Source organism: Lepeophtheirus salmonis, chromosome 2, assembly GCF_016086655.4.
Source record: "Lepeophtheirus salmonis chromosome 2, UVic_Lsal_1.4, whole genome shotgun sequence".
NCBI classification, from domain to species: domain Eukaryota; kingdom Metazoa; phylum Arthropoda; class Copepoda; order Siphonostomatoida; family Caligidae; genus Lepeophtheirus; species Lepeophtheirus salmonis.
This window is the reverse complement of record NC_052132.2, coordinates 37,761,046-37,787,194: the sequence shown is the minus strand read 5'-3', so window position 1 is coordinate 37,787,194 and position 26,149 is coordinate 37,761,046. Positions and strand designations below refer to the sequence as shown.

Sequence of the window (26,149 nt, the reverse complement as noted above, 5' to 3'; positions counted from 1 at the left end):
ATGTGAATTTTGGAAATTTTTTTCCAAAATTTTTGAACTGAACAAAGGGACAATAAATCACCTACTTGAAAAAATATCGTTCAATAACTTACTTTTTCATTCGGTATACTTTTTTGCAAATGGATAGAAGGTGACTTGCTTTGGGAAAATACAATGTTAGGAACTTGATAAAACCGCTCAATTTTCTGATTAATACTGCATCTTTGTAGCTTAAGATTTTTTAAACTCATACATTCTTTCGTATATCGGTGCATTCGCAGCCATCCATTGAATGTCCGTCTTTTTAAAACCTTGATAGAATGTCTCTGAGCAAGAATCATCAATTGAATCTCGCGCTCTTTGGATTGTTTTGTTAACTTTTTCCATTCTGAATAGAATGTACTTGTTAGCTTATTTTCAAAGTGAATCCTTACCATTTCCTTGGATTTCTGTATTTCAGAAATCAAATCTCTCCATTTGTGAAAGTAGTGATTTAATATTAGTGTTCGGCGGGATATTTCATCAGTGGATATCCAAATATTATTGCAATCACTATCTGGATCTTCTTTCATATTATCTATTTCAATATCCTTGGTTTGTTGAAATACATAGCTAAACATGGACTGTTTATATTTCACTCTTAAAGATGGAAGTCTATCTTTTTTCATCATGTTAAGTACTACACTTCTTTAAAGAATCAATGTCACGAATAAATTATCTACTAAATATATGACGAATACAAAGTGAATTTACATTCTTCAATGGAGTTTACATAAAATACGCGAAGGGGAACGTTCATTATTTTCTAGAAAAATCTCTTGTTTGTTCGATAGATATTATGTGTTACTTTGAAAAGACGTACATTATATAAGACGTACATTGCTTACAAGTTTAAGATTATTATTTTATGGGATAATTAATGAGACAAAATTATATTTAGAAAACTGTAAAAATAATAGTGTTTGAGTTTCTTATATTGTCTGAGCTATTTGAGTTTCTGGCCTATTTGAGTTTCTGGCCGTAACGTAACTAAAAAGATTTCATCTTCAAGTCATTCCAGATCAACCTATGCATTGATGGGAGCAAAGTTCCAATTTCTGACGCCCTTTTGGCCATTGATTGTTTAAAGTTCTAATACAATTTTAATAGGACCTTATTGATGTTCCTTCGGATCGTTGGTGACCTTGGACTGCCACTTCTTGGGTTGTCATCTCAGCTTACAAAATTTCCGGATCGTATATTCAATGGTACTAAAGTTTATGGAATCATCTAGGCTTCTGTGAATTTAGGACAGAGTCTGTCCTTCATTGTATATAATGAACAATAAAAAGTCAGAGCGCACGCATCAACCATTTTGTCATTTCTAATCAGTAAATTTGGTTTTTTCATAACACAGATCCCTTCATTAACAATGACATAATATCATAGAGATACAATCTCCACACACACGATACAATTATACATCATGAAAAATTTAATGTTATTCTGGATCTCTCATACAATATATCTGACACTGGACTGCTCATCCCTTCAATGCATATTCTTTTTGAAAAAAAAAAAAAAAAAAGTTTCAGCGTCTCGTCTTCAATTTTATTGAAAAAACATTCTCTCTTCTCCGTGGTTTTTGTATATGTTTCCAAAGTATTTGTTATAGTTCTGCCAATGAAACACTGCATGGAAGGGTCAGTCTTTTACAATTTATGGCATGCAATATTCCCCTAACAAAAAAAGTTTTCGCCCATGGATTCCCGTTTGTAGTTAATTACTCTCATATATTGTGTTTTAGTAGATTCAACGACCTGTAATCTCCGAATCTGTGGATTTCTTAGTCTCCTCATAAAATTAAAAAAAATATTCCTCGGTCCAATCTCCCTTCCACGCGCATTTATACATATAAATCGATGTAGGTCGAATTAAAATTTTCATGGAAAATCTCAACGAGATAACCAAATTTATTTTTTATTGACATATTTGACAATAAGTCCAGTCGAGGATTTTTAATGAAAAGTTCCTGCCAGGCATTTTCTTAAATTATATTCGTAGACATTCCCCTAAGTATTGTGGATGTTATTTTTGAAAAGTTATTAATTCGCCCATTGGCTCCCAACAATTTGACAGGGCTTGGCACGCAAGTTTATTGTAACGAAACACTGTCAAAAACAGCTTCATTCCTTGAAATCCCCAAAAATTCTTTTGAGCCATGATAAAAGCGTAATATTCCAAAAATTTCCACATGTTATCCATTTCCATGTAATTATTTTTTTTTTCTTGAGTTCAGAATAAATGAGTCCAAGTGGAGTCTCGAGTCTTTAATTGTGGATGTAATAAAGGCCCAAATCTTCAAAATATGAGCTCAAGTTGTGGTTTAAATCAAGTCCCCACTTTTGTTTCAGTCTCTTTAAGTACCTTCTTGTTCTGGGCTTCCAAAATTCTTGGTTTTGTTTTTATTTCGGATTATAATAAAACTTTCGTTTTTTATATATTAATTTATTCAATTTTATATTTAAAAAAATCTTACAATATTAGAAGATGCGTAATAACATCTTAAAAAGGAACACTATATTTTTTTATAAAAAACCATAACTACATATTTATTTTATATTTATGTAAATGATACAATATAAATTAACTTTATATACAACTCAAATATTCGAACAATCTCTTTGTATTATAGATTATTTTGAAATGACATGTTATCAAATTTATATACATAAGTAAAATTATCGGAAGACAGAAAAAAACAAATACTTTCATTAAACTATTAATAAGTAATTGTTAATCAATATAAAGGTTCAACATTACAGCCTTGTGAATTATCTCCGTCTTGACATAAGCAAGTTGCACCTCCACGCCCATTGGGAGCACAAATTTTATTGTCGTCACAGGTCCCTGATTTGCAAGTGCTTGTAACTAAAAATATAAATGAAATAAAACTTATAAAAAATCACATATTATATAATTATTTGTAAATTAAGGAATTTTGACACAAAAATAAAGGTAATTAAATTCAGGAATTTTTTGTAAATTGCTGTTGATTTTTGAAACTTTTTGTAAATTGCTATATATATTTGAAAGTTTTTTCAAAAATTTAATATTGGAATTTAAATTTTGAAAAAGAAACCAAGTTCCGTTCCCCCACCCATTTATATATATATATAATTCTGCTTTGGGTTAGGTTTGTAAATAATAAAGTGTTATAATTTTTGGAAGACCAAACTAATTATGTACAAAAAAAATTAAAATTTGTTATATATGGCGTTTTTTAGAACGAAATTTTATACATTTTTTAAACCGGTCCACAATTAAAATTTAAGTACAAAAAAAAAAAACCCCGAAAGACCAAACCGAAAAATCGATCTCTGACCAAGTCTCAACACTAATAATTATAAAACTTTTATAAATAATACCATAAGGACATTTTTCAGGGACAGAAACCATTCCAAAAGGTTTTCCCATTCCAGCCAATACATGATGCAACGGCAAACCCATTGAAAGATTTTTTGAATTAATCGTTTGAATCAAAGGTCTAAAATAAAAAAAGTAATATTAATTAAATAATGTATGCTTCATTCAAATTTTCGTGACCGTAAATTAATCCTTTTCCTTTTCATCCCTGACATTTACTACATTCACTTTCCCTCAAATTTTCTTCACTATAAATTTCATCCCTAAGTTATTAACTCATTGAGTAACAAGCATTCATTTTTTGAATACCTCAGACCAGTATTAATTTCGTCATCTTTCGTCAATTTTTTTTTAGTAACAAATCCGTGTTCGTCATATCTAGTCACGTCTTTATTTCGTCAAGAGAAGCCCATCAAAAAAGGTTTTGTTTTTGTGCCTTAATCTTCTAGTAAAAAAGGTTAGTTGACGAATACATTTTGTTAGTCACAGCTGACGAAATTAACACTTATTTATACTTTTTACGCAAAAGTCTCTCCACTTAATTCAGCAGTCAAACTACAGTACTCAAAACGTTTGGATTCGGACCACCGATCGTCAGTTGAGTAGCTATGGTACAGGGTATAGGGATCATCCCAATATTAATTCGTAAAATAGCAAATAATTGTCAAATGGACCCTAGTGTGAATTTATAATTTGTTGATGAAATGCTCTGAGTTGAAATTTGTTGGTTGCCAGGATAAAAAGGAAGAAGAAGTAATCACCTTTCCCCACGAATTATATACTAAACTTACTGCTTCCAATCAGTCCAATATATGTCATCTTTATTATGGCAAATACCATATGGAAGATCTCTTTCGCTGTTTAAGGATGTTAAAACTTCTCTCGATCCTCCACCATGAATTCCAAGACACTCTAAATATTTAATAATTGTATCTCCGTAAAAATATGAGTTAGTAATTAAATCAGTCTTTTTACCTATTTTAGGACTAATTGGTGGAAAAGTTGAACCTCCATCAGTCCAACAAAACTTATATTCTTCGTAGTTAACAGTTATTGAATTTGGCATTCCCAAATCAGTATCTACCAAAGTTCTGCGATCCGTACCATCCATGTTTGAAAGTTCTATTTTTGGATGTTTTCTATCCCAGTCAGTCCATAAAAGTACACTAAATTAAAGTGAAATATGTGTTGTAATATTTTTTAGTGAATCATCAAAAAGTAACAATGATGCAACTTTTGTAGGGGAAAAAATACAATTTTATGATTAGAAAAGGAAAAACAGTTGGTACTATTATTCTTTTTTGAAATAATTCCCATTCTTTGATAGATCGTTGAGATGAAGAACTCGTATGTCGTTACCTTTATATTATATCATAACTTTTCCTCTTAAATAAACAGAAAAAAGGCCCTTAAATAGTTTGTAATTACCCAATTCTTTCCCAATATGAGATTATTTTTTAATCTCATATTCACTGCTAAATAAGACATAATTAAAATTAAACCAATCAACGTTCAGAACCCTGTTGAGGAGAAAAGAAGTAGAGAAATCGATAGCTGACAAAAAAAAATAGTGTATATTTTTTATTGTTTAGGTAACGCCGTATTCTCCTTTTAAATCATATAAAACACAGCTTTTTAAATCAAGAGTACCCAAAGTATTGCCTTCTCTTTAAGCTCTACAAAAATGGATCTTTACCCATATAACACTAGAATACATTTAAATGCATTGTGGTTCCAGCCATGGACATAGGCAAAAACAAATTCCATTAGATCTACTTCATTTTTTCATCATATTAATTAGACAATCTGATCATTTTGGGATTGAAAAACATCAAGTCGATATATTTTCTATGAAAAAAGATATGGTCCTTGAAAGAGTGTCATTTCACTGTTTTTCAAAAACATTTAAAGAATTTATTTTCGTAAGAAAAAGTATGAGTTCTTCTTAAATAGTTCTCAAAAAATATGAATACTACACATATATTATTTCTATAAACATCATAAGTTTAATTTTATCTTTTGAGTATCCACTCACAGGTATTATAGTACTATATGCGTTACCCATCCCTACTATTTATAGCTTACCCAATGGTAGGATGTAGAGCGATTCCTCTCGGATTTTTCAAAAACTCTTCAATCAATATGCGTCGGTTTTTAGTATCCATGTTAGCAATGTTAATGCTTCGCTTTCCTGAATCCGTCCAATACAAATTACGAGACTTAAAATCAATGGCAATACCAATTGGAAATTCCATTTCTCCCTCTAAAAATGTCTCTACTTGAGTACCATCATAGTTGGATCTTCGAATTCGCTTCCCGACTGTATCAGTCCAATATACTTTACCAGTAATACAATCCACATCTATTCCAGTAGCCATTTCTCCAGCTCCAATAAAAATAGGCATTGCGGGATTAGACTTTGATGCAGAGAAAGGGACTTTCATTAATGCCATTCCATGAGCCATAAAAATAAAGTTGCCATCGTGTTCAGGAATTACTGTAAACAAACAGAATTATTTTTCAAAATTATGTTGACATAGTAATCTAATATGTAAGTATGGACTTATTGACTCTCAAACCTTCGCAATGTAAGCCATCACCAATGAAGTTATCAGTACATTCACAGTGGTACTCTTCGTTGTATGCATTTTTGACACATTCTGCACGTGCGTGGCAAATTGAGGGTATTTCAGAACAAGATGAAGTAATATTACACACAAATCCGTCTCCCCGGAATCCCTAAGGAAATACATTTGGAAATAAGTTATTATATTATAATACAATAGTATGGAAATAACAGTCCCAAATATTATATGGCTCATCTAATCTTATGTCTTAAGGACACAATGACTAAAACTTTTCTAATAATGTCTTTGGTACTGATGTAAATCGTGTTTATTTTTTAGCTGTACCGTTTTTTCCGAATTGTTAATCTGAGGAAGAAATTTTCTTTTCCTCAGCGTTTGTCATTATTATTTAACTTCTGAGTATTGAACTATTTTTCTTCAATAGATTCCATTATATTAAAAACCTGATTGAACATTCCTGTGTGCTCTAATGACGGAGAGTGCCCTTGAGGAGTTGTTGCAAAACTTTAATTGCAAGTCCTTGTTGGACTCAGAGTATAATTGAGGATCGACATCAGAGTAATTATTGCCAATGTCCTTGTTTATTGTCTTTCCCCCCTCCTCCCATGTCACAACTGATTGTAGCTGATCATGTAACTAAGCTGCTCTTCTCCAAAACATTTTGCAAATAGTCAGGGTTAGGATGTTCATCTTATGTTTCTTATTTTTTAACATGCCCTAATTACACATGATTTTCATCCCTAGTCGTTATCATGGATATCAATCAGTGCCACCATAATCAATCTACAAGGCTGCAGGTAGGCAGGAGTGGTCACCATCTTAACTGCGATGCAGATAAATGTAGAAAATATGTTAAATAGTTTCCTCCCACCCCATTTTGATATTTAATCGCCCACTTGGACATTGAATGCTGGCAGCAGTTCTGCTTGATGTATTACAAAGATCCAACTTTTATATATATAAAAACACATCTATTCTTTAAATATAACGACATTTTGGCGATATAATATTACGTCAAAGTGTTACATGAAGAATTGAATATAGTATTATCAGACTAACAAAATATTCATAGCTGCAAGATGATGCAAAGAACTTGAGCCTAGTAAACAAACAACCAAGTAAACACCACTTCTATCCTATTGATAAATTGAAGTACTTTACAGTAATACAAATTGAAAGGGATGCTATGTAGATGACATTTTAAAAGTTTAGATGTTATTCAAGGACCAAAAATAGAGACTGGACGTGTCTGACCATAAGAAGGAATAGATATCAAGTCCCATTTTAAGAACCAATACAACCTTTTAAATTTGAGATAAATACTTACACGATGTTCATCACATTTACAGCGGTAGCCCCCTCTTCAAAATCAAATTGGCAGGTTGCAAATTGTCCACAATTATTTATGACGTTACATCCAATTACATCTTCTCTACAAGTTATGCCGTCACCGTGAAACCCAGGCTTACAACGACAAACAAACTTTTCATCTTCATATGAGCACACCCCATTCTTAGAATCACAGTTTTCTAAAATGTCACAGCCCGCATCTAACAGAATGTTATAAATAATATTGCAGATAATTCATTATGTATAGAACAAATTGGGTATTAAAATAGAAAGACGTTTAAAATTACCTGGGCTTGGGAAGCATTCATATTTACCATCTCCTTCATAAAACTGAAAGCATTCACACTGATAACGCTGATGCTCTGTGTTATAAATACAGTCAGCGTCAGCGTGACAATCTAAGTGACTGGAACAAAGATTTTTATTGGCAGCATACTCTTCTACTTCTGGAGCCACTGTAGTCTCCGAGGCAAGAGTATATGAATCAAGTTCTTCATTAGGTTTTTCGTCAATGCACATATACTTATAATTGAATTCCTCCATCACAATAACACATTTCATATCAAGAGAACAATCCGAATCCTTAGAACACTTGCCTAATATTCAAAATTTATTGATTGTTATATGAATGTTTCACAATTTCTTTTTTTTTTAAACAAACCTTCAAGAATAGTTACAGGAGATAATTCACATTCGAAACCATCTCCAATATAATTGTCATTACATACACACAATGAATGGTCGTATGATCTATCATAAATACAATTTGCGTCTTGGCTACATTGAATGCCATTGTCATCACAGAATACATCTACAAAATAAACACTAATAAGGAAAACATCATTATAGGGAGGTCGGCGATCGAAATTGAACACTTTTGAATTTCGCGCCTTTTGCCTGAAATAAATAATCGTTTTTTGTTATTACCCCTATTAGAGCTTGATGTTGTCAATTTCGTATTTAAAAATAAATAACAAATAAATGGCCAATTATCCTGGCTCTCAAAAGGTAAAATAGTCACAATTTTTAAAATTTAAACATGTGGTAGCAATATTACAAGATTGCGAAGAAGTCATTTTTTTCCAAAACACCATAGGGTCAGTTATTAAGAGGGGCACGTTTGACGTCCACAAGAGGACTAGGAACAAAACTGTCAGGTCGTGAGAGCTCGTGGGAGCTGTCGAAGTTGCAAAATAAAAAACGGCAGTGCCTGGCCTGTGGAAGGCTGGACTGTGCCAAGTATGTGGGGATCCTTGAAACTAAGGTATCTCGATGTGCTTATTAGCAGTGTGGGACAGTCTGAATCTAATAACAAGATGCTACTATGTCACACACAACCATCAATATCCACAAATTCGTAAACAACAAAGACCTAAGATATTTTCATAAGGAGTATTGGTCTTCTTGCAGCCCATATTGCCTCCCTTCCAATTTATTGTCTTTTGTCTGTTCAAAGGGTTATTTTCACGTCCAATGCTGTATACAAATTTGCAACCTCTACAAAATCATATATAATCTAGGACCAAACTTCATCGAGACAGCTTTGTTCTAGACGGGAGGATGTGATTAATGCCAGGGGCAGATATATTGAATAAGATTTGCCAATCTTTATATCTCAAATACATTTTTGAAATTTATAAGTCATTAGAATACTTCCAATTTTTTACCATTTGATCTTGATAATATTGATTTCAAATGATCAATCTTAAGTGGCGACCCCCGCAATATCTTATTATCTAACTGACCTGCACTAGGGAAATTAATTTCTTCCAATTTACAGATTTCATCATATTTGTCATATTTATAACCACGGGGACATTCACAATTATTCCCAAAACAGTATCCATGAGCCACAGGCACTCTAAATGCTAAAATGAATGAAACATTCGTGAGTCACTCTAAATAGTAATAAATAAAATTTGAAATTACTTCTTCTAGATTCATCTATGATACAACGAGATCCTTCAAATATATAGCCTGAATAACAAGAACACGTTTCAAACATACAGGTTGGCACTTCGGAAGGTTTTTGATTAGAAGTTGAGACATCAACCCATGATTCATTTGATATTCTTTCACAGTTGTAACCATCCCCTTGATATCCTTCTAAACATCTACAAACAAAATCACTTCCTTCAAGTGCACAATTACCATGTTTAGAACAGTCATTCAGTATTTGGCATGATCCTTTGACTCGTTCACAGTGAGTTCCATTTCCTTCATAGCCTTGTAAGCACTGGCAGTGATAAAATTCATTTTCCATATCATATTCGCAACGTCCAAAGTCATGACAAATCTCGGGATCAATTCTGCAATCCTTTTGCCCTTATAAAGTAAAAATTCAATTTGATTACCGAATTTTTTTAATAATTAATATAATCTGTACTTACCAGAATCAATGCAATTAAAACCATCTCCCTTGAATCCTGGTTTGCAGCGACACTGGGCAGCCTCATCACCTCTAAATGTTTGATAACAATCCGCATTCTTATGGCATTGAAGTTCCCCGCATATTGCATCCTCTAAATAGTAATAAAATTAGAACAAATAATAAGATACATAGAGGATCAACATCATAGACTAATTATAAAACATATCAATTATTTCTTGCCATACCTGAGTCAACCTTCACTCTTGGTACTCCAGTTGTTAATAGATTCACAATATTGCTTCCTTTACTTTTGACATTATGTTCTAAAACAACTTCACCTTCGGATGGAAACACAAATTGTGTCACTTCTGGATAATGATCACTTAATGTCTTTAAATCTAAATATGATTTGACAGTCAGTGAGGCTATTTCATTCACGGCTAGGTTGATATTGCAAATAAATGAAACCTGTCCGGGACCTCCTTGACGGCGAGAACTTTCGTCTTCAGAATTTATGTTTGGTTCATTATACTGGCTTTGGTGATTGTAACGAGGATCTTGTGCAGAAGCATCAGTATTTACATTATTCCTTGGGCCATGTGAATACCGTGGGTCATTTATAGATGAATGAGAATTCTGATTATTCATTTGACTAGGAGAATATCTTGGGTCTTGATCAGGACGGCGATTATAAGGATCATTGTTTTGATCTTGGGAGTCGTGTTCAGAGGAATGAACATTTTGACTATTACTTTCCTGATGGTCACGATATCGGGGATCTTGTTCAGGACGACGAGCATAAGGGTCATGGTTTCGGTCATTCGAGTCGTGTTCAGAGGAATATTTATTTGGATTATAACTTTGACCATGATCACCATATCGAGGATCTTGTTCAGGATGACGAGCATAAGGGTCATGGTTTCGTTGATTCAAGTCGTTTTCATTTTGATTATTCATTTCTCCATGGTCACCATATCGAGGATCTTGTTCAGGATGACGAGCATAAGGGTCATGATTTCGTTGATTCGAGTCGTGTTCATGTTGATTATTCATTTGACCATGATCACCATATCGAGGATCTTGTTCAGGACGACGAGCATAAGGGTCATGGTTTCGGTCATTCGAGTCGTGTTCAGAGGAATATTTATTTGGATTATAACTTTGACCATGATCCCCATATCGAGGATCTTGTTCAGGACGACGACCATAAGAGTCATGGGTTCGTTGATTCAAGTCGTGTTCATTTTGATTATTCATTTCACCATGATCACTGTATCGAGGATCTTGTTCATGACGACGAGCATAAGGGTCATAGTTTCGTTGATTCGAGTCATGTTCATTTTGATTATTCATTTGACCATGATCACCATATCGTGGATCTTGATCATGACGCTGAGCATAAGGATCATGGTTTGGGTCATTCGAGTCATATTCAGAGGGATGAACATTTTGATTATTAATTTCCCCATTATCTCCATATCGAGAATTTTGTTCACGGCGGCTAGAAGGAGAATCGCTGTTTCGGTCATAAGAGTCATGTTTAGAGGGATTCCTTTCTCCATGCTCTCCATATCGATAATCTTGACCAGGTTGTCTAGGAGGGTACATATTAGGATTATTTATTTCACCATATGAATATCGAGTATCTTGATCTGAGGTGTCTAAATTCTGATTTTCCGTTGGATCATAAGGATAGCGTTGATCTTGGTCAGGATGTTGAGCATTTGGATCATTATGCATTGAGTATCTTGATTCTTCATCGTGATAAAAGGGATCCTGCTCCGATGATAATGAAGCGCCTGAATTATATGAATCTCGGTAATGATCATCCTGATTATTGTTGTTATTGATTTTTGCATGTCCATGGTCCTCTTGATCCGTGTAATCGTTATATTCAAGGGAATCATTATCGTCATAATTTTGAAAATCTTGCTCATTTGATGGACTTAATACGTATGGATCTTTATTGTATGTATCGAAATGGGAGTAATCATAGTCGTCTAATTCTGAATAATCTTGCTCGTAGTTTAACATGCCAAGTTTATCGAGATCGTTGTAATCGTCATACATTGATTGATCATCCTGTCGCTTTACCCTTTTTGCAGATTGATATCCTTCTGGGTTAACAATGGATGAATCAACTTGGCATTGTTCGATGAAATTATCTCCTTGATTGGAGTACTTAATAAATGGAGCTGAAGGTATGTACAGAATGTATCGACCATTTAAATCTCTCAATGGCCATGTTATACGTAATTTAAGATCACCAATTGTATATGGCCCATGATTTAAAATCTCATAGAAATGATGGATTGGAGGTCCAATATCTTCCATTACATTTATATCTCTTGATCCATCAACAAGGTTTAAAGCTATAGTCTCTGGATTTGCGTATCCTCTTAACTCAACCTCGGATGGTACAGAGTAACAGTAAGATCCATTTCCATTAAATCCATTTAAACAGCTACATTTTGGAATTCCGTAATCGTCCGTGATACATTCCGAATTGGGTCCACAGTTTAACTCTTCACAACTAGTCTCTAGAAAACAAAGCTCCCCATTACCTAAATATCCTGATTTGCATAAACAACCATATGACCCCGGATCATTAATACATTCGGCAAATGGAGAACAGTTTGACATGCCTTCCCTTAGACACTCATTTATGTCAATGCACTGATTCTCATGAAATTCGTATCCTGAATTGCAGATGCATACCCCAATGGATCCTTGGACTTCACATTTGCCATTAATTCCACAGTCAACTTCCATACAGGAATCATCTCCTTGAGCTTCAAATGGAGTCACTTTATTTGTGAGAGCGAACCGAACTATTCCTTCAGCTTCATCAAATACGACAAAATTCCTTCCGGAATGAAGCTTAATCTCTCTACAAAATTAAAATGAGAGTAGAATGATTTGACGAATTTATAATAATTAAAAACAAACCTAATTCCACTATTTCCGTCGCATTCTTCAAAGGTGATCCTTTGTTCCACATTCATTGGAATGATTTGACGATTCCCACTCTCTAAAATTATTTTTCTTTTTGAAGAAGATGTAAAAAGTCCGGGTCGTTCCTTAGTAAACTTTTCATCAAAGTCTTCAATAACTATTTTGATTCCTTCTGGACCTAATCTTGGAAGTCCTCCTTCAATGTGAACATCGGCATTTATATAATCGAATACATCAAGGCCCTTAGTTTAAAAAAATCACAAATTTGAGGATTTTATAGTTTTGTGTCATTAAAAAAGAAAAGAATAAAACTCACTTTGAAATTAAATGTTACAGTAACCTCGTGATTAGTATTGGGAAACGTCACTTTAGCAGTATAGTTGAAGACACCTCCTGTAAAAGTAAAGCCATTTGGTGCACCATTTATTGACTGAGCAAAAAGCCATCCTGCTGGAGTTCCAATGACAGATAGTGATTGCAATTCATTAGCAATAGATGCGTCTATCCTGTTGTATTAAATGTAAATTATTATTAACTAGTAATGGAGCAATGAATCACACATGTCTACCAAAAAAAAAAGTTCATTGAATCTCCATATTTATTTCTAGTAGTATTAGACACATTTATAATGAATCCGTGATTAGTTTTTTTACTATCAAGTTTGGTTTTTGAGGATTTTTGATTTGAATTTAGTGGAGTATTTTTATCTTTTTATAGATTTGAGTCAACTTTGAAGTAAAAAAAAAAATAATAATCAATATGAAAATTCATTTATTATCTGCAAAATTTTATACTTATTTCAAATATGGGTTAATATTTTATTTCGAGTCATGTGGTCCTAAGAAAATGCAATTTAATAGGTAAAATCCCTATTTATTTTATGCATCGTAGCCTTAATTGTACTTTGCAACCTTTTCTTTAAAAAAAAGAAAAGAAAAAAGGCCCAAAATCAGTTGGCAGTTATCCAATTCATTCCGACTGTGAAATGATGATTCCATCATTGTTGAGAATTGTTTACAGCTTAACAATATCAAATTGTAATTCGACCAATCAACGTTTTGAGCACTGGTTAGGAGAAAAGTAGCATAAATATCGATAGCTGACAATAACTTATAAAGTAAATTTTTGTCTTAGTGAGGTACCGTCGTGTTTAAAACTTTTGTTTCAAAGGGAATAATGCCTCAATTTTTTTGAAGGGCAAAGGAGTTCATTTCAGGGGTAAATATATAATTTGACTTTCATTGCCAAAGAGTATTTTGTTTTAATAGTTATAGTCCAGTAATAATATTAATATTCCTTAAATTGGTCAGATGGAGTTGCTTTGATTAAGTATAAGTACAGATTGAAGTATATCATTTATTCCATCTGAATTAGGAATCTTTGTGAAGTCCATATATATACATATTGTATAATTTCTTCTCTATGAACGAACGTTGTGCAACCCAACGCACAGTGAGTTCAAGAGAATAATCATTTCCTGAACGCATTGTCCATTGAGCTATGTCGTTCCATTTTATTTTAAAATTTTAGAAACACAAAAATATTTTTTGCATTCAAATCGAAAATTCTCAAAAATTCCCTTGATACGATAATACTAATTACAAATTCAGGATTAGCGTGTTAAATAACACTCGAATTGAATGGGGAGCTGACTTAAAATATTTTTGAAAAGTAAACTTTTGTTGACATGTGTAGAATTTGGATTCATCAACCCTACCTTGAAAAAGCTGTGTAGCTTCTTCCTTCTTCAGTCACAATATAACAGTGCAAGTCCTGATCTCTTAGGTCAACAGAATTGACATTCAGTGAGACGGTTCCAATTACTCTTTGAGGTGTACCCAATTGTATACATGACTCACCGTTTCCCACATATGTAGGATTACATTTGCAGCAATATTTGGGCCCGAGATCATTGCATTGTGAAAATAAATGACACGTTGAGGAACCGCCTTCAGAGCAAGTCCTGAAATCATTTGGGGAGTAACCTGTAAAAAAAATAAGGTTGTAATAGGTTTACTATCAATAAGTTTTTAAAGCTTAATAAATATACTAAAATTACTAAAAACAATAAATAATAAATAACCCTAAGATTTTTGATTTTTCTAAGGTGTTTCTTTTTTTATTGTAAGTTTGTTTTCCTAAACTTGGCGACAAATTATAATTTTCATTGTTCTGATAAAAAATTAGATATTTATTAGATTTTCGAAGAAAGAGTAATTTTATCTCATTTTTTTATTCCATAAAACTATGTTTGATAACTTTTCTTTTATTTAAATCTTTTAAGACGAAATATTACTAAATCAATTAGATGTTTAAAAAAAAAAATCGTTCAAAAAAGCTCTTGAATGGCCACAAGACCCGGAATTTGAATTTCTCGGCGTCAAATCAATTAAGAACACACCATCTTACTTACAAGGGAAAAAAAGTTGAAAAATCATTTTCATAATTTGTAAATTTGCAAAATTATGTGAATGCAAATAACTCTTAAAAGTCATTCCAAACCAAATCAATGACTCAAAAACAGCACCATCTTTGATTTTTTTTTCTTATTTGCCACATATTTTAATATTAGTTTAAAAATTTAAAATCCAAAATTTCAGGCTTTTTTTGTTCTCCGGTTCAGGATTTAGATGCTTCTACAGTTTCAGCCTCGACGCCACCTACCCTATTTTGTAATCGCTTTATTTTGAATGTTTTAGAATATATCGATCTACTTTAAATACCCTTTAACTATTTCATTCTGTTGTTTTATTTTATTGTGTAAGCCAACAAAATGAGTTTTTACCCATAGGGTCACAAAGTCAATATTTTGACCTCAAAAAAATTATACATGTCCATTTTCAATTTTAAACAAATTTTTATATATTTATTTGTAATATATCATAAACATATATAATAAGTTTTTAGAGATGTATTCGATTCCCCTGAAATACTACAAGCATATATATTGCAAAAAATCGAGTATAATATTAAGTATAATTAGTTATCATTTTGAATTTTCTTCCGAAAAATTGTTATCATGTTGAATTTCTAATTGAGTGTGATATTAACTTCTATTCAATACTTATGAATTCTTATGATAACTACATATTACTTTTTATTAGTGACTTATTTCAATTAATCGAATTACTTTCCGAAACCCCATTATATTGAAGACCTTTGGAGAATTGTCAATAAGTATATACCTAATTATCCACTAATATATGTTGCCAATTAAATTTAGCATCTTTTTGTATAAAATATCTATCCCTCTTAAATCTCTTAATGAATAGTTATTTAAAGAGAGACAAAAAAAAATGAAAAAATCACCGGGTCTTAAAGTATCGAAATTCGCTATTTGAACATGAAGGAAGTCACCTATTTCACATAATTTTCAAAATTTGTTTACAAAACTTTAAAAGTGTACCATTATTATGGAACAAAATAAAAGTTTTCTAATTTATACATAATAATTTATGTATAAAAAAATTGAATTCCCTTTTGGAAAAAAGGATGTTACCAGGGGGCTGTCCTTTGAAATCTGAACATTAAGAAATTCAATAATTAATGAAGGTTGAGTGATTGAAATTAAATTATATTTCGATGTATTCAAGTCTTTTGAACTCTTTTTGACACTTTTGGCCCGTCTACAGCCCTAATGCCAACCCCTTTTATTATGTCTTTTGGGTGTATATCAAGCGTAAGGCCCGTCATACAAACAACGAAACCCTCAAAGGCAGCACTGGGACGTTAATTAATAAATTATATCTTGTCGAAGTTTAAAATTCAAAAATATTTAGATTTAATGGATCACTCGGTATGTTGTCGCACCCTGTATGACTCTCTTACCAAGTTTCCTTTTATTCGATTTGTAACTTTTTCAGTAATACTGATTACAAGCAAACTATGGTAAAAATATTACCTCTGGCCAACTTCGTTGTAGAGAGTAATTACTCTAGTTCGTACTAACTCGACAGTTATAATTCGAATCAAAGACTAATATTTACATAAATTTCTTTAAATTACTTGCTACTCAACTACTACTAAGTTTGTATATGTAAAAATATGAGAAATATGACGCCTCACCTTGAAGGTTATGAGTATTTGTATACATTATAATCTATTTATTATATTAACAAGTACTTCTAATTTAAATGTCACAGATTTTTTTTTCGTTTTTTTGCATGAATTCTTTTGTGAAATGCTTTCAAGGAAAATTTCATTATTTAGTATATTATACGAATAATATAAAATCATTATAGGTATACAAAATGTGGTGTGTTAACACGAAAACAGTTTTGAATAAGAAGAATCAAGAAAAGGAGAAATACTTTATCTATACTTTTAAAATATACTTTTGAAAAGAAGAATCAAGAAAAGGAGAAATACTTTATATATACTTTTAAAATTATACTCGTACACTGTATAACAACAAAGTCAAGTGCTTTTGATCTGTAAACTTTATATTAACATAAATTTTTCCTTTTTTTAAATTTATTAAAAATAAATAAAAAGAACTGAGCAGCAGTTACAATCATTGAGTATTGATAATCATGGGAAAGATCAGCGGGGAAAGAAGACCTTGTTGAGTATGACTCTAGTCTCTTATTGTGGAGGAACATCTTGGGTGTAGAATAGGAAGGATACATTGGATGTGAAATTTCAAAATAATTTGTCAAAAAATCTATTTGTTTAAATACATTTGGACTTTCTTAAAAGAAAATAATTCAAAAACATGAATTTATACAAAAAAAAAAGGAACTTCAAATAACTCTGATAAAAAAAAAAAACGTCACCTGAAGAAAAAAAAACTTGAAACTTCTCAACCTCCACATCCCCCAACGAAAAATCCCAGTCACTGCCAAGGGTGCGCCCAATGAGCCTAGTTATCTCATTAATTAACTTTGCGATTTAAAAAAAAATGAGAATCACTGCTCTAAACTAAAGTTATCATTTCAAAAGTATTTAAATCTATCTCAGAAATAAGAATACAAAAACAGAGTAGAGAGCGAAATAAGCCAATGAAGTATTAGATATTGGTTAGAAAAATTAATAGTGAACATATCTTAACTTAAGTTCAAGATTATTTTCTGTTTACGTATCACAGATATGTGTAAAAGTTTATATAACGAATTCCATAATTATATACATATTCAAAAAAATATTGACTCAGATTGTGACATTCATTTCTTGCTTTGCAACAAACTTATGGTACTTACGATTGTACTCGGCTACATCAGGAAGCACTGCGGGTCGGGAAGGCTCAAGACGTCCTGTTTTATACATAAATACTCCTGGTTCATTTACATTTGACCACCTATAAAAGATATGGATATAAATATGAAAATAAGTTAGGCGCCGGAATAGAGAGGAAATCGAGTGCCGTAACTACGGGGAACACTAGATGGCTAGGATCACCCAAAACGATGTTTGTACCCCCAAAGCTGAAATATAAGGATTATCTCCAATTGTGGGATTTTATACAAAAATTGTAACTAAATATTTCAAAAACGAATTAATAAAATTGTCATTTAAAGTTAGGTTAACTCGCAAAGAAAAACCTTAGTAACAGCTCTGACCCCCCCCTTGGGATATAGGTCTGGTTACAGAACTAAAGAAAGTAACTTATGAATAGGTTTTTGGCGCCCTTCAAATGTCTTAATACATACTTTGCCATATGCCTAACTTGATCCTTTCCCGAAAACGGCATTTCAACATATTGTCCTTCACCCGAGATAATTCCCGCTTGAGCCGTAGCATCTGGAACTCCTTGAGTCTTTCCTTTCCCCTTCACCCACTGTATTCCATTCTCAGGATATAATAAAAGAACGTATGAATCGTTTTCATCACTCGCTATTACAATTTGATATGTATTCAACTCATCACTTTGAGAATCGAAACATCCCACGTGATCCCATGTCGTCACAAAAAGCTCTCGTGGACGGAATCTTCCTCCAAACTTAATGGAGATTCTTCCTCCAATATCGTCTAAAAGTCTTTGCTCATGGGTTTTTCTGAACCATACTGTTCCTCCATTTGGAGCACGTGTATCCACATCTGAGTACAATGCGGCAATAAGAGGGTATTCCATGGGGAATTGTAGATTGAAAAAAACAGGGATTTCCGTGAGGAAAGAGACCAATCCATTTTCGTTTACCTGTAATGTATTAATTTATCATTTAAAATAGTGTTTGTTTCTGGAGTTTACATGAAATCATAGTCGGAACAAATAAAATTCAACCTAAAATTAAAAGTATATACTGAAGCCTTTAACATTAGAGATGTTCATCAAACAAAGAATATTGAAATACTAGTCTTTCTAAATGTATTTTATACAATTCTTGTATATAGAATTTAATATTTCGATTAATGGAAGTAAAAAAATCATTTGAAAAAACAACTACCAAATGGCTATAAAATTAGACATGTTTCTTTTTAAAAAAAGAAGTATTTTCTAAGAAAAAAGTCTTCAAAATATTATATTTCAGTGTTATTTGTATAAAAAATCAAAGCCTATAATTCTTTCAGATATTATTATTGTATAATACATAACCAAAGAAAAGTGGCCAGGCCTTAGAACTTTCCCCATGTAATTTTGCTATACAAACTATGGTTCATAACATAGGAAATTATTTAAATTTGCACGTAAAGATTCTATAAGTAGCCATATAAACTTTTGCATCAAGGAAATTTTAGTAATATTTAAAACAAATAAAAATCAACTTATGTTCAAATATTATTTAATCTATGAAGTTTGGAAGGAAATGGATTTTTCTATTCACCAATACTATTCAATTGGTAATCTGGAGTAGAAATTTGGACCTTCTGAGTGTTTTGCCTGGACCCCAGGAGGATAAAATATATTGAGTCAAAATATAGTTTATGATGGTTAATTTTCAGATCTAAGCAATATGCATAACTGTATCTTTGCTGATAATAGTTGAGTTGCCCAATTATATATCATGCCTACAGTTGTAAATTATTATTCAACCGGTATGTAAAAAAAATGACATGGTACCCTTACAATTCGAAGAATCTTTGGGAAGAGAGCAACTTAACTGTGATGGCATTTTATTGTATTAGTTATAACCAGTTACATATAATAGGAAGGAAATAAACATGAAGATCACTCAGTACGAGTAACTAACAAGGATAGAGGCTGCAATTAGTCTGTTGTTGATCATCCATTCTAGACTGAACCCAACAAGGACGGAACCCTATCATTTATGCTACTCTCCGGCATTCAGTAGTACAACCGTTTTGGGAAAAAGCTGTTCAGACTGGCAACTACATTTTTTTTATACAAGCAAAGACATATTTATTACAACTCTAACCATGCCTCAGTTAAAATGTCACCCCGGCTTCCTTATCTACGTCTTTGACTTGAGTCTTCTCTAGCGCAAAGACTCGCTCAATAAATAATATACTTTATATAAGTTATTACTAGAAGTCTAACAGACATTATTGCATTGTTTAACAAGTTCTACATTTGTTTTATCATTTAAATGTCACTCCTCGAATTGGAGCATAGTCATTTTTCCCTGAAGTCAATGGGATCAAACGATACCCTCAAAGAAAAGAGCGACTACAGGATGTTCATCCCAGTTATGAGCGGAAAAATATGTACATACATTGTTCCTCATTCTTGATGCATGAAAAAAAGCAAAAAACGGTCAAAATATATATAAATAAATAAAGATATACATATAATTAATGACTTTTCTCTACTCATTTAAGACTCAATGAATGAACGTGTATAGCACTTACTACACAGCAATGACTAATGACTCGGTATTTGAATTTTTAGCAAATACTACTACTAATATCTCATTCTCTGTCCTGGTATTTCATTTTATTATTTTGCAAATTACCCTCTTTATTGGAGTTGAATAAACATATTTTAGGAGTAGATTTTGCAGAAGGGTTTGACTCATTCCGTCACTTCCTATGTATGATTCTAGAATATATAGATACAATCCTTCAGAAAGGGTGAATCTAATGGATAACACAACATTAAACCTATTCAAGTTTTAACTTTTTTAATATTTTTAATATTTGACTTTTTTCCGTTCTCCAAGGTCTAGAGGAACTGAATATACCAGTCATTTGGATTTTGGACCGCGGCTATGGCTACCGTATGGGCCTTGAAAATTTTGTGGCTCTAAAAAATGTTTTTGAAAAAAACGTGATTGCTTGTATTCTTTTAACTATAGCTTCGCAATGGGTTATCGTATAGCATTGATATGGTTATCAAATCAACGCCAATAAACTGTGCTTCAATTTTTATATATATGTTATTAACCATTTATTTGTGCCTGTGGTAAATGTTACCCCAGATATTAAAAAAATGCTTGTTTTTATATTTTTTTCTCGTCAGCTGTCAATTCCTTCTTTAGATTTCATACGTCATAGCTAATTGCTAATTTATTCTTTTTGATAAATAAACAAAGTAATATTTTACTTATAATTAGAGACGTATTTTTTACCTGGACTTTTTTTGGAATTGGAAATCTGAAAAATGATTTTTCTTTTCCTTAGTAGTTGTATTTATGATTTAATTTCTGAGTAGTTAACTTTTTTCCTCTTGTTTTATTACTAGTAATTTTTGTAAATATACATTTTTTATTACTCTGCCCCTCTTTCCTTGTCATAGCTAACTGTAGCTGATCTCCTTCAAAACATTCTTAAAAATTGTCATGGGTACCATATTGATTTTTGGTTTATTTTTTAACATGCCAATTATACACACAATTTTCATCACAACAAAACTCTGGATTTTTTAAATTTTTATCCAAAAAAAACTATTTTTGAGGATAGCTATGGGTTTTTTAATTTTATGGGAATTTTTTTTTTTTTTTTGAGTAGCTGTGAATTTTGGATTTTTTTCCCCCACAAGTTTAATATTTGAAATTTTTTTCCAAGAAATGTAATATTTCAATCTTCAATTTATCTTAGGAAAATATAATTTTTCAAATTTTTTTCCAAGAAATGGTAATTTTGGAAGACAAAACATCCAAGTAATAAGTGCTTGTGCCCATGAAATATATTACCAAGCGTAACAGTAAGGGTTCTCTCAGGTGTTAAGTATTTATTGGATTGTGAATATAATTGAAGATCTACATCAAAGTTGTTCAAGTCTTCTTGGTTTATAAGGATGAAGTATATCTGTTTCTTTCTTTCCTCTCACGGCTGCCTTGCATTTCATCAAATAAAATATCATGACAGCGAAGCAGCTCAACTATCAAATGTTCCTCAAACTGTTAGGGTGACCACGTTAACTTTCTGTTTCTTTTATTTTTACATATCGACGGGACAATTATTACGCATCAGTTGCTTTGTCTCTAGTATATGTTTAAGTTTTTGAGTTCTGTGTCAAGTTGAATTCGTGTTGGGACAATATACTAATTCGGTCAAGTTTGAGTTTTTGAGAATTTCCACATATTTTATTTATGATATGGTTGTTTCTCCTTTTTGATACATTAGTATCTGTTAAGAACAAAGGAGCGCGCACCTATACAGATCTTTTTACTGTTCTTTTGATAGTGATGTAAATCGTGTGAATTTTATATGTTTTTTTTAAAAAAAAAAAAAAAAATTGTAATTGGTCATTCATAGTAGTTGTCATTATTAGTTGATTCCTGAGTAGTGAACCTCCTATCCTAAATAGATTCAATTATATTAAAAACCTGATTAAACATTCGCGTATGCTCATAAAGGACGAATCATAACCCTGAGGATTTCGTTACGGAGTTATAATTGTAAGTCCTTGTTTGACACAGATTAGAATGGAGGATCGACATTGGAGTAATTCTTGGCAATTTCCTTGTTTATTTCAAATTCTCAAGATTCCAATGTTGATTTTCGTACTTTTTTTTTTTAACACGCCCATTATATACAGGATTTTCATCACTGTCTTTTTAATAATGAAGTTATAAATTGGCTAATCATCATTACTCGAATATTTTGAGTTTAAATAAAGTCGAGTTTTTTCAAGTGCGACTAATATCCACGCCTAACATTACCTACACAATGCCTTGTACTAAAAACAAAAATTAATTTTTAACAAAATGTATACATAAATGTTGTTGTTTTACCTCAATCCTCATTTAGTATATTTTTATTTAGACAGCTCATTTATTTGATTTATATGACTTGTGAGTGCAAAAAAAAAAAAAAATGATACACAGGGTCTGTCTTCAACTTATTGCAAAAAAGAAAAGAATGGAATCTTGTATATTTAATTTGAACTGGTACTCAAATCATACCCGAATATAATGTTTTGTAGAAACGATCACATAGTCCACGTTTTCCTAGTTCTATGCTAGGAGACTATAAACAGACTTGACTTAGAATCGGACCTGAAACAACGAGGACTCGAACTTGTCCTGGTACCAGACTTTACTAAAATGTGTACTTGAATCGGACTAAAAAAATATGAGTTGTAATACCCATTTTCCATAAGGCTATGAGTCCTAGCCGAGAATAAACACATATGGGTCTGAGTTATTCATTTTGCTTGGCTTGATATTTTTAATTATATAAGATTAGTTCAAGATCTCTTAACTTGGGCCTACAGTAGATACGACCTCTAAATGAGTGTTTATCAAACTTTTTGACAAGAAATCCTCCTCCACATTCTGTCAATTTTTAAATCAAGATTCTTGTTGAAAATCTCCATCCTCCCCCAGAGATTTATCCACCTCCTTTATGAAGCTCAGCTCTTACTTTGGACACCCTTTCTACAAAATCGGCCTACATATATAATCTGTACAAATCACTAAATATATCATAAGTCTTAATGGATTGAATGTGATTATTGAATGAGTAAAGAAAGGGTCAGAGCCGTTGCTAGCATTCCATGGCCTTAAAGACAGCATACCTCTCCTTAAGGAACAAGATAGAAGAAATTAAATATAATCTTCAAATAAGTCTAACTTTAAATTAAAAGGATCAAAAAATTGTGTGAGCGGGCAACGCCCCTCTTCCCCCACTGGTACCAGCCCTACAGCGAAGTTAATTAATAAGCGGAAAGTAGACCCCTTCATTGAGACATTAGGTAGTAAAAAATCATAATACATCGAATAATTTACTCAGAACATGTGCAGTTGACCTTTGAGTAGTTCATCAAAATTTATAACATATTTTTTTAGTAGAGATCCCCTAAATTATACAGTATACAGACTTAGGGGCGTCAATAATTAATCAATTTAAAGCAGTGATCATTATCAAATATCGATGCAAAGATAAAAAAATATTCTTTGAGGCGTACCAATTAAGGAATACGGGTAAAATCTCTAAGGTTAAGCCTCTAGAGATTTTTAGCCACCTCAACATTATAATCGATATTTAGTAACATAAAATTATATTATCCCTTAGTAATTATTACATTTGATAGATACAATAAGCATTAGTGAAAAAATTCAAGACTTATATCTTCGTATTTCTTAATTCATAATCTAAAAAATTAATTGGAGAAAATAATGTTAAATTTAGAAGACTGTAATGGATTAATGATTTCTAATTGAATAATAATTTAATTTTATTCTATACAGAATAAAAGACATCTCCGTTGATCATATTCATCCTTAGGGGAGATCCATACAAAGACCATATAACCATATATTCTTTGAAACCTCGATAATTAATGTTATAATTTGTAAATGACTCAAGAACTAATGAAGTAGCAAATTTCACCGAGAAAAATTATACATGTAAAATGTGTATGATAAATTAAGAATTTACATAATTAAAAGTGGGGAAAAAGTATGATAGAAAGTTCAGTCATTGGGGTGGAAAAATACCCCAGGGAATGTAACAAAACTAAGTTTAAAAAAATCTCACGTACAAAAATAGAGCCGTATTCCCTTCCAAAAAACTTAACATTCACATCCAACTCCAGTTCAGGTGAGCTAATGTCCTCCACATCCTTGGGTAAACTTTGATCGCCATAACTACGCCCAAATGGAACTAATTCCGACTCGGATAGGGATTGAGTGAGACCAAATAGTGTGGAAGTGAGAAGAAGGATTAGATTAGGGGATTTAAGGAGTAAAGTAGATTTAATATATAATTCCTTCATGACTACACATCAAGAAGGATTTCTTTTTCTAAAGAAAAAAACAACATACGATTCGGGGGCACACGATCACACTGCTTGAAAAATTATGAATAAATAGAAAAGTATATATATATATCATTACATTGTAAGCAACAACTTCACGCAATAAGAAAAAAAAATTAACAATACAATATTTTAGGCGCTAAGGAATTAGAAAGTAACTCTTTTTTTTTTCGCAATCTATGTGAACTTGTCTATATGTACATAAGTGTTTCAACTTGCTTTCAAAACATGATTTTTTTTTTTACGTTCAAGCTACTAATAGAAGCTACTACTTAAAAAAAAAAAAATGTACACGCTGTGTAATAGGTATTATTCTTTTCAATAATATTTTAAATATTTTTGGGTCATTCTTTTGTGTACATACTAGTGATGGGATGATCGAAATCGGATATTTTTTCTGGAATCGGAATCAGCATTGTTAAAATAATATTTAACTTGCAATTTTGATTCTTTTTATTTTTTTGACAACAGCTGGGGATTTTTGAAATGTTTCTCCAAAAAAAATAATATTTGAATTTACTTATAACAATAAATCTTATATTTGAAATTTAATTTCTGGAAATTTTTTCTAAAAAATTTATTTTTTTGAGAACAGGTGGAGATTTAAAAAAAATCCAAAAGCGTTTATTTTTTGTTAGCAGCTGTGGATTTTGGAATTTTTTCAAAAAAAATTAATTTTTTAAGAATAGTCATGGGTTTTGAAAAAAATTCCCCAAAAGTTTATTTTTTTGAGAACAGCTGTGGATTTTGGATTTTTTTTTCCAAAAAAATTTAATTTTTTAATAATAGCTAGGGGTTTTTGATTTTTTTTCCCCAGAAATTTAATATTTGATTTTTTTTTTCAAATTTTTTTTTATTTTAGAACATATTCAGATTTTAGAAAAAAATTTTCCAAAAAATTAATAGTTGATTTTTTTTTCTCCAAAAAATGTTCATTTTTGTGAACAGCTGCATATTTTGGAATTTTTTTAGGCTAGGCATGGATTTTTGAAAAAGAATGAGTTTTTCAATTATTAAAATTTTTTTCAAAAAAAAAAAAATCAAAAACCCAAGCCCCTGACAGCAAAATGGTATTTTTTATCTATTATTTAAAATATTAAAGAATTGCCATGAGGAATTTATACTAGAATTGTATCTGAAGTGGCATTAGGATTTTTTTTGAAATTGTTCCATCACTAGTATATACATATATATTAGTATTATGACTTACTCCGAGGCAAAAAACAAGTGACAACCAGGACTGATTTGATAAAGCGAATTTGACAATATAATATTCAAGACCAAAGTTTTAGTTTTCATTATTTAAAATTATAGGGGTTTTAGACCAGTTTAAGACTTGCAGACCGAAACCCAACACTAATATAATATATATGATTGACTATCTATGAAAACTCACTCTCA

The 26,149-nt window shown here is 31.6% G+C and overlaps 1 protein-coding gene across 1 annotated transcript; it reads right to left on the bottom strand.

The window, feature by feature from the left end:
* Positions 1 to 2,541: 2,541 nt before the first annotated feature.
* Positions 2,542 to 24,909, bottom strand: Ndg (Nidogen). The gene is made up of 19 exons (XM_071894131.1): positions 24,473 to 24,909; positions 18,297 to 18,784; positions 17,847 to 17,944; positions 14,366 to 14,633; positions 12,965 to 13,154; positions 12,643 to 12,890; positions 9,939 to 12,583; positions 9,713 to 9,844; positions 9,252 to 9,647; positions 9,068 to 9,190; positions 7,984 to 8,133; positions 7,610 to 7,918; positions 7,300 to 7,522; positions 5,964 to 6,123; positions 5,470 to 5,885; positions 4,360 to 4,550; positions 4,176 to 4,296; positions 3,387 to 3,505; positions 2,542 to 2,889 (listed from the first exon to the last, which is right to left on the bottom strand). Exons 1-19 carry the CDS (start codon positions 24,704 to 24,706, stop codon positions 2,759 to 2,761), a joined length of 6,642 nt encoding a protein of 2,213 aa, XP_071750232.1. The 5' UTR covers positions 24,707 to 24,909; the 3' UTR covers positions 2,542 to 2,758.
* Positions 24,910 to 26,149: the final 1,240 nt, after the last annotated feature.

Bases quoted from the DNA above. Each gene is read 5' to 3' on its own strand.
- Ndg (XM_071894131.1), bottom strand. From the start codon at position 24,706: ATGAAGGAATTATATATTAAATCTACTTTACTCCTTAAATCCCCTAAT. The intron at 12,891-12,964 runs GTGAGTTTTATT...TTTTAAACTAAG, and splicing joins CTGTAACATTTAATTTCAAA to GGCCTTGATGTATTCGATTA. The intron at 7,523-7,609 runs GTAATTTTAAAC...ACATTCTGTTAG, and splicing joins TGAATGCTTCCCAAGCCCAG to ATGCGGGCTGTGACATTTTA.